The sequence below is a fragment of the Pteropus vampyrus genome, unplaced genomic scaffold (assembly GCF_000151845.1).
Source record: "Pteropus vampyrus isolate Shadow unplaced genomic scaffold, Pvam_2.0 Scaffold333, whole genome shotgun sequence".
Classification (NCBI taxonomy): domain Eukaryota; kingdom Metazoa; phylum Chordata; class Mammalia; order Chiroptera; family Pteropodidae; genus Pteropus; species Pteropus vampyrus.
This window is the reverse complement of record NW_011889114.1, coordinates 109,310-118,093: the sequence shown is the minus strand read 5'-3', so window position 1 is coordinate 118,093 and position 8,784 is coordinate 109,310. Positions and strand designations below refer to the sequence as shown.

Genomic DNA, 8,784 nt, shown 5'->3' with positions numbered 1-8,784 from the left:
GAGGAGCTGGGCTCAGGGAGGTGAAGACACTTGACCAAGGCCACACAGCTTGCGTGCAGGGGTACCAGTTCCCGCCTCGCTCCCGCAGAAGGGGAATCACTAAATGCTCCAAACTTCACTGCTATTCAGTAGAAATTAATTCAGTCTTTTCTCTATTTTTTTTTTGCCAAAAAGATTGAGCTGCACGGGTCAGCTGTTTTCTTACACTGTATATGTACATTAAGAACTTTCCAGAGCTCAAGCTCTAAACGCAAGTCTCTTTATGGAACAAAACAAATCTGAGATGGCAACATTTATACCACAGAAATAGATGCACACTGTTGAGTCAGGATTTTTTTTTTTTTTTCCCCTAAAGAGCCAGTTGTCACACCATTACCAGCAGACCCCTCGGCAGGCCTCCCCAGGTGACAGGGGCAGGTCAGGGGAGAGCCAGCCTGGGTTATCTGAATAGATGAGAAAGCACTTCATTAATTTTCATCTTCATCATCGTCAAAGTCATGATCACAGACGCTTTGGGGCATTTACTACGTGTCGGGTACCGTCCCAAGGCCTTACATGGAGCAATTCATTTTATTCTCACAGAAAAAAATAACCCTCCCTGAGGTGTGAACTGTCACCAACCCGTCTCAGGAGAGGGAGACCCAGAGCATCACCTCCCTGGTTTAGGGAGGTGGATGATGGATTATTCGTCTGGATTGGGTCGCATTACATTCTGACGGGGCGTCTGGTGTGACGGTGACAGGAGTTATCCCTCTGACTCCCACAGCAGGAAAGGGACAGAGTCTGCTTTCTCTCTGTGACCCCACGGCAGGCACTGGGGCCATCTCACACATCCCTACCCCTATCCCTCTCTCTCCGCAGACATCCTGAAGGACTCCACTCTCACCTGCCTTTGGAGTAAGGCATGGTCACGTGACCCACTCCGGTCACTACACGTGAGCAGAGGTGACGTGTATTGTAGCCAAGTGGGAGCTGTAAGAGTCACTGCCGCTCTGTCATTTTTCTCTCTTTCCCAGGGCCAGAGACTGGCGACCCTCCACAGAGACACTGCTCCGTCTGCCCGAGGCACAAGGATGGCTGGAGCAGGGCCCTTGGCTGACCCACAATAGACCAGTAACGCTGGTGAGTAATAAATCTTTGTTATGTCACTGAGATCCTGGGGTGTTTGTTACTGCAGCGTAACCCAACCTATCCTGCCTGATATGGCAGAGCCTTAAATGTAGCGGTCTCAACAAAAACAGTGAGTGAATGAATGAATGAATGAATGAACGAACAGGGCCGTGACATTTCCCCTGGGCCAGCCGTGTCTCTAGAGTGCTGTTTCGCACACACACCTGGGACCAGACTGGGGTAAAAGTCAGACTCTGGCCTTTATTTCCTATGGTCACGGCTCATGCCGACCTTGACTTCTTGGCCCCGATTCTTCCCCGCCTTGTCAGTGCTGGGGGCTCTTGGGGAGGGTGGGAAGCTACCCAGACAGGGACATGAGATGCAAGGGAGCCGGTGGGGAGACGAGGAGGGGGAATCGGAGAAGGGGAAGCAGAAACGGGAGACGGAGAGAGAGGCAGAGAGGGCCGAGAGACGAGGGAAAAGGGTGTGGAGGCCAGGGCACAGGGACGAGACGATGACGAGCCGGTGGAAACAGATACAGGGACGCAGGGAGGGGCGGGGGAGACAGATGTGGGGCAAAGAGACGCGGAGGCCAGAACTGGGAGCGGAAGACGAAGAGTCACGGGGGACATCGGGGCCCAGGGGCAGCCCGGGGGGCCCTAGTCGAAGCCCTGGGAGTCCTTGCTGGTGGTGGAGCCCGGGCCGGTGCTGGAGGCAGGGCCGGTGCTCGAGACGTGGCCTCTGCTGGACGCCGGGCCTCCGCTCGATTCTGACTCGGTGCCTCTGCTCTGTGCGCCGCCGAGGCTCTCGCGGCCTCTGCTGGACTCCAGGTATCCCGTGGAGCCCAGGTAGCTGCTAGAGCTGAGGGGTCTCGAGCCCTCGCTGGCATTGGTGGAGCTAGTCCTGTAGCCCGCAGTGGAGGTGGGGTCACCAAAGGTGACACGGGCAACATTGGAGCTGGTGGCACGGCCTCCGCTGGATGCCAGGATGCCGCTAGTCTTGTTGCTCAGGATGGATCCGGGGACATTAGTGGGGCTCTTGGCGGTCATGAGGGCTGCGCCTGAGCTGGCTTCGCGGGTACCGGGGAGGGTAATGTTCGGGATGCTACTGTCCTCCAGGACCTGGACCAGCTCCTTCCGGTTCTGCTCCCGCGCCCGCTCCCGGGCCTCCAGCTGCGGGGGAGGCAGGTTAGGGCCCCAGGGCAGGGCTGAGCCCCGCCCCCCCCACAGGCTTCCGGTCTCACCGACTTCATCACGTGGCCTAGCAGCTCCTCTTTGCTCAGAGGATACTCTTCTTTGGCCTCGAAGCCTGGGGGTTCATCCCTAAAGTAGGGGGAAGACAGGTCTCTCGTACCCAGAGACCCTTAGCCATGCTCTGGCCCTGTCCCCCCTGGTCTGCCCATGGCCATCGTCCTGTACCACCCCCAGGAGCCCCGCATGCTCTGGTTCCCCCAAACCACCTGCTCCGTCTTCCACCACAGCCACACCTGCCCTCGGGTCCCCCAGAGCCCCCCAAACCCCCCGGCACTCATGCCTTCCTCCCCGCTGCTGCCCCGAGCCTCACAGGTTGTCAGGGAGCTGCAGCACGGCCACCTTCCTCGGCAGATCGTCCGCGCTCTGGCCCAGCACCAGGAGCGCCGCGTCCGCCAGGCTGGAGGTGTAGTTCTGGAGGGGAGGCAGCCCGTGGCCCGTGGCCCGTGACTCAGCCCGGCCCGCCCCCAGCCCCCAGGCTCGGGCTCCCGGCCCCCCGCCCTGCACCCCACCTGGGTGTCCAGGAAGGCCTGCACCGTCAGAAGCTCCACCAGCCGCTTCTCAATGAGACGCAGGAAGAGGCCTATGTCCCGGTCGCGCATGTATGTCTTGACCCCCAGAAGGTCGTTGATGATGGTGCTGTCACACTGAGCCCTGGAGAACAGCTGCTGAATATCTGTGGGTGAGAAGAACAGGCTGTCACAGACCCGGTGCCCACCGGGTGCCAGCCCTCCCCTCCCCTCCAGTCCAGTCCCCACTGCCCCCCATCCTATGGAGACAGGAAGCAAGCCTTGATGGCAGGGAGGGACTTGCCCGAGTGCAGACAGCCTGGCATGGGGCTGGGAACGAGGGAAGGCATACAGCGAGGGAGGTCGGAGGCACCCGTCAAGGCCCTTCCCCCCAAGACCTCCTCGCTAGGTTGTTAGACGCGCCGACCCCACTCGCACCCACAGCGCAGGGTCACCCCAGGGGAGCACGCGCCGCGTGGCACGGGGCGGGGGAGGTCATGGCAGCTTTGATGCTGCTTTTTGTTTTAACATCAGACCCCAGGTGCACACGACTAGACGAATCGCTGTCCTTGGTGGAGCCAGGGGTCCTTCTCGTACGGCTGGCCCTGTATTTAGTTAGTTAACTGGTTATTGTTAATGAAATTAAAAGGCACCCGTGACCTTGACTTAAATCTGCACCCAACCATATGGCATCCCCGCCCACCATCCCTGTGCCTCCTCCGCCTAAGCTCCAGACTCATTTGCACACAGTTTCCTCCTGGGGGTCCCTCCCTGGACACCCCCCAGACAGCTCACGCTGAGCCCAGGGTCATCCCCCAAACCCACCCTCCCAGGTCCCCCTTCTCCTCCCCAGGGCAGACAAGCGCACCTCATCCGTCACCCCCAGTACCCATCAGTCCCTTACCGCTGTGCTCCGTCCCCCTCATCATCGCAACCTCCCTATCCACCACCCTCTCCAGCTCACAGCCCTTCCATGGCTCCCGGCACCTCCGGGAAAGAGCCCCAGGCTTCGGCCTGGCAGCCCCGCGGGCGGGCCCTCTTCAGTGCTCAGCTGCACCCTCGTACCCGCCTCTCTGCACGAAGAACTCACACTCCATGAACACAGCCCCGGGCCTGGGCCCCACCCGCTGGGAGCATCCACCCTTCCCCAGCCCACCGCCGTTTTCTCTTAAATATTCATCCTTCGATGTTAGCATCAAGCACCACGGCTTCCAGGAAGCCCTCCCTGCTGCTCTGCGCTCAGAGGGCCCTGCATTTGGTGGATGCTCTGCTGCCGCCACCTGGGAACTCTTAGCTTGCACTGGGCCCTTAGTTTGCAAACTGCGGTCCCGCACCCCGCACTGAGTCAGGGCCGCCTCCTGCTTCGCGTTGCCCTGGCGTCCTCCTCCTAGCCCTTGGGTTACGAGTGCCCGGCGTCCATGTCAGTCTCCTCCCAGCCCCTCCCCAGCGGGTCCTCATCGCTTAGCACAGGGCTGGGCACGGCGGCCTCGAGGCCGCAGGGGAGGCAGATCTGCCGATACTTAGGCTCCTACTGCTCGCTCCCCATCACCGCCGCCACCCTCTTGTCTGTCCACCCTCAGCTGTCTATCCGTCACCCCATCTAATTCCTACGCACCACCCCGTTTCCAGAGGGGCTCGCACAGGGGGGACCACACAGCAAGGGTCACGGACTGGAGCCGGGACTCAAACCCAGGGCAGCCTGGCTTTTGCAATGGAAGGATGAGCGGATGATGGATGCAGGAGGGAGGGAGGGAGGGATGGATGGAGGGATGAGTGGATGGATGGATGGATGCAGGAGGAAGGGATGGATGGATGGATGGATGGATGAGTGGATGGAGGATGAGTGGATGATGGATGCAGGAGGAAGGGATGGATGGATGAGTGGATGGAAGAATGAGTGGATGATGGATGCAGGAGGGAGGGAGGGATGGATGGAGGGATGAGTGGATGGAAGGATGAGTGGATGGAAGGATGAGTGGATGATGGATGCAGGAGGGAGGGAGGGATGAGTGGATGGATGGATGGACAGACGGACAGACGGGTGAATGGATGGATGATGCATATGGGATGGATGGAAGAGCAGGTCACCCACAGAATGCCTCCAAGTGGCCAGCCGGGCTCTGGGCCCCCCATGCGGGCGTCGCATGCTCCGGGGTGAAGTGGGTCCAGCGCTCACCGGCCTTGAGCTTCTCCAGCTGCCCCTGCAGGTCCTGCGAGCGGGCCTCGAGTCTGTTGGCCTCCGCGCCCACCTGTCCCACGCGCTGCCGCAGCGCAGCCCACTCCTGCTCGCGCAGCGACCGCCGGGCAGCCTCGTTGGCGTGCGCGCTCTCTATGGCCTCCTGCATCTGCAGGGCAGGGGACGACATGGGTGCGGCGCGGGGGAGCGCGGGCGGGGCCGGGGGAGGCCAAGCGGGGCTCACTCACCTCCTTGATCTCGTCCTGCAGATGCTCCAGCTCCGAGTTCTGCTCATTGATGAAGTTGAACTCAGCGAAGTTGCGCTCCTCCACTGGGGGAGGGCCGGGAGGCGGGGCCAGGGACACACGGAAGGCCGGGGAAGAGAGACGCGGAGACAGAGAGATGCGGGCAGAGGAAGAGGATACAGAAACAAACACAGAGCAAGTCAGAGTGAGAGAAAGAGACAGCGAGAGAGAAAGTCACAGAGACCCAGAAATGTCGAGAGAACGGAGGACCCGGCAGCGGGATGGACGGCGACAGGGACACGAAGGGAGAAGTACGGAGTGGGGGCAGATTTGGGGAGTGACCCGCCCAGGAAGGAGAGGGAGGAGGACGAGGACGAGGAGGAGGAGGAGGGAGGAAAGGGGGAGCGGAGATGGGGGAGGCGGGAGGCAGACGCGCCCATTGAAATCCGACATTAACAAAAAGACAGACATACAGACCTCGGAGGGGACACAGACGCGGAGAGGAGGCGACAAACAAGGAAGAGGCAGGAGGCGGAAACGGCGGTGGCAGAGATGGGGGTGGAAGAGGGGGAGGGGGCGGCAGCGACAGGGACGTGGAAGGGCCTGGTTCCCTGTTCCTCCCGCGCAGGTGGCGTCCCCAGGGCCCTCGGGGACCCGACTCGGGCGCCCGCGCGGGCACTCACGCTCCAGGTACTTCTCCACCAGCAGGTCCGGGTCGCTCTCCCCGGTCAGCTGGGACAGTTTATTCAGGGCGTCCTCGTAGCGCAGCGTCAGCCTCTCCTGGGAGCTCTTCCGGAGGCCCTCGGCCACCTCCTTGGCTGAGGGGAGAGGGGACAGTGAGGTCGGCGTCCACGCCGGCCACTGGTGCCGACGGGCCTCGCTGCAGGGAGCCAAGGCCACTGCGCACGCCGATCACCAGGGCTCGCGGGGCTGGGGCCGCGTGGGCGCCGCCAGGCCTTGCGGACCGCGCTCTCCAGCGCCCCCTGCAGGCCAGACCCGGACCCGGACCCGGCCCGGCCTCACCGCGTTTCTCGCGCTTCTCCACCACGGCGGGGTCCGGCTGCCGCTCGTCGTTCTTGAGCTTGAGGAAGCGGTGCAGATGCTCCAGGTGCGCTATCTGCCGCTGCAGGCTCTGCACCTCCGTCTGGTTCTGCGACACCTCCTTGTCCGCCCTCTCCTGCAGCAGGCCCATCTTGGTCTTGGCCTCCTCCCTGGGAGAGGTCAGCCCGGCTCAGGGAGATTGGAGGTTGGATCGGGGTCGCCCTGGGGTCCCAGGGATGGCCCGGGCCAGCTTGGGGTTGGGAGGCGAAGGGGGCCGGGTCAGCCTCGTGGTCCCAGGCCTGGGGCAGAATCGGACTGCAGTTAGCCTGAGGTCACAGAAGGCAGAAAAAGTGGGTCGAGATGGCGTTGTGGGGCAGAACCAGGGCCTGGGGTGTGTGAGGCCCCATCAGGGACAGATGGCCTTGCCAGTTCATGCTGATAGAGGAAACACCAAAATGGAATGAGCGTCGCTAATAGAGTCACTTAAATTAGAGCCCAGAGGGGACTGGGGAAGTGGATTCTGTGCGCATCGCAGCCTCGGTCCTCAGAGCTGCCATTAAGCTGGTAAACCTGTTGCTCAACTCAGCTCAAGGCGCCGCCTTAAACAGCCTAGAGCCCTAAACATCTGGAAGGACAGCTGCTACAGGACTACATGGACTCTATCTTGTCATTTCCGCCTCCCTCATTTGCATGTTGGAACTCGCTGAGCCCCGTGAACCTAGCCAGCCATCCTTCCTTCGCAGGAAAGAATTACACTGTGCGGGTTTCGCCGTTATAAACCTGCCTGTCTTGGTTCTGTCCGGAGCCCAGTTCCCATTGCTACCTGCATCTGGGTCTCCGGGACTGCAATCCTTTTGCTCAAATAAATGAACCTCTTCTTTGATTAACAGCACACAGGGGCGTCCAAGAGGCCGGGACATTATGTGGCCCACAGAACAGGTGGCAAGATGGCAGCAAACACAGTTACGGGTCATACTCAGGCTCCAGAGGGGAGACCCAGGCAGTAAGGCAATTGTGTGGAGTTTGGGGGCCATGTGGTTAGAAATATAAGAGGCTTGAAGCATTCAGGGCCCCACGATGGATAGGTAGGGGACATCCTGTCAGGACAGTGGGGATACCCTAGAAGTCTCATTCACTGACACCCCCCCACACAGCCTGCTCATCTGAAAATGTAGCTTCCAAGCTTTTAAACATAATGCAGCCAGCTGTAAATTCAGTTTCCCAAGTGTACTTCACAGGTCATGGGGTCAAAAGTCAGAGGTCATTAGGTTGGGAGAACAGCCAACCAGTCTCCTCGGGGCCCTGTCCACGGACAGTTCTAGTTCCCAGCCACACCTCTGCCGACCCTGGTGGCCTCCACCCATAGCACCGGCTTCCTGCTCTACCAGAGTCCCTGAAGGCTTCCTCAGGTCACCCACCCTCTGTGGCAGGCCCACCCGGCACCCACCAGTGCCAGGCCCGGGTGACCCCTGTCACCTCTGGCGGCAGCCTCTCAGGGATTAGGACTCACAGTTCTTTCTGTGCCTTGGGCTCCATGCCAACTGAGGGGCAGAGAAGAGGGAACCCCACTTCCTGAGAACCAGGCCTCGCAGGGAGTGCTCTGCACAGTACCCCTCTGAGGTAGATATCACTATTATTGCCAGGTCACAGTGGAGACTCAGAGAGGGGAGGTGACCAGCCCCAGGTCATCCAACAAGGAGGCGCTGGAGACACTGGCTGGTCTGACAGGACGCGTCGGTGATGACACCTGCCCCCCTTTCTAGCTGAAGCCACCCTGTCCTTGACCCAGCTAGGCTGCGGTCAAGTGCAGTACTGGCAGAGGCTAGACCCTGGCAATGCACAGAGGGCCGGCAGGCCATCATTTGTGGGACCCGGCAGAAAAGATGAGCCGGGCCAATCGGATTCTCTCTCTCAGGAACTGAATCGGAAAATGCTAAGCCTGGGAGCGCAGGAGGCGGAAACTAGAAGCAGCTATCGCGAGAAGCCACCAAAGGTCACGTTATGAGGAGGCCAAAGCTATGCACGAGCAGAGGTCACAGGGGATAGTCAGGGCTCCAAAGGGGTCGTGATGGACCACAGGTAAGGAATTACAGAATCGGCCGTAAAAAGGGAGGGAGTCCTGATACGCGCTGCTGTGTACACGATCCTCAAACGCGTTCCACTAAGTGAAAGAAGCCAGACAGCAAACGTCACACATTTACGTGACACGCTCAGAATAGGTAAATCCACGGAGATGGGCAGGGCACTGGTGGTTTCCGGGGGCCGGGGACGGGGTGAGAGAGTGGCTGCTTAATGGGGACAGGTGTCCTTTTGGGGTGATGAAAGTGTCCTCGATCTAGACAGAAGTGATGATTGTGCAACATGATAAATGTACTAAATTCCACTGAGTTGGACACTTTCAAATAGTGAATTTTGCTTTGTGCATCTTGACAAATCACCGAAACCATCAGGTG

At 60.1% G+C, this 8,784-nt stretch overlaps 2 protein-coding genes across 2 annotated transcripts in view; one reads left to right on the top strand and one right to left on the bottom strand.

The window, feature by feature from the left end:
- The window catches only part of LOC111730738 (zinc finger protein 114-like), a 12,801-nt gene extending 11,557 nt beyond the window's left edge, over positions 1-1,244 (top strand). Inside the window, exons 3-4 of the mRNA XM_023522139.1 lie at positions 862-925; positions 1,017-1,244. Of these exons, the coding sequence (XP_023377907.1) occupies positions 862-925; positions 1,017-1,152 (200 nt within the window). The 3' untranslated portion in view covers positions 1,153-1,244. The remainder of the gene's footprint in view (positions 1-861; positions 926-1,016) is intronic.
- A 13-nt stretch (positions 1,245-1,257) lies between these two features.
- The window catches only part of CCDC114 (coiled-coil domain containing 114), a 13,440-nt gene continuing 5,913 nt past the window's right edge, over positions 1,258-8,784 (bottom strand). Inside the window, exons 6-13 of the mRNA XM_011378179.2 lie at positions 6,314-6,501; positions 5,974-6,108; positions 5,294-5,376; positions 5,046-5,214; positions 2,873-3,036; positions 2,674-2,774; positions 2,354-2,432; positions 1,258-2,282 (exon numbers count right to left, since the gene is read on the bottom strand). Of these exons, the coding sequence (XP_011376481.1) occupies positions 1,770-2,282; positions 2,354-2,432; positions 2,674-2,774; positions 2,873-3,036; positions 5,046-5,214; positions 5,294-5,376; positions 5,974-6,108; positions 6,314-6,501 (1,432 nt within the window). The 3' untranslated portion in view covers positions 1,258-1,769. The remainder of the gene's footprint in view (positions 2,283-2,353; positions 2,433-2,673; positions 2,775-2,872; positions 3,037-5,045; positions 5,215-5,293; positions 5,377-5,973; positions 6,109-6,313; positions 6,502-8,784) is intronic.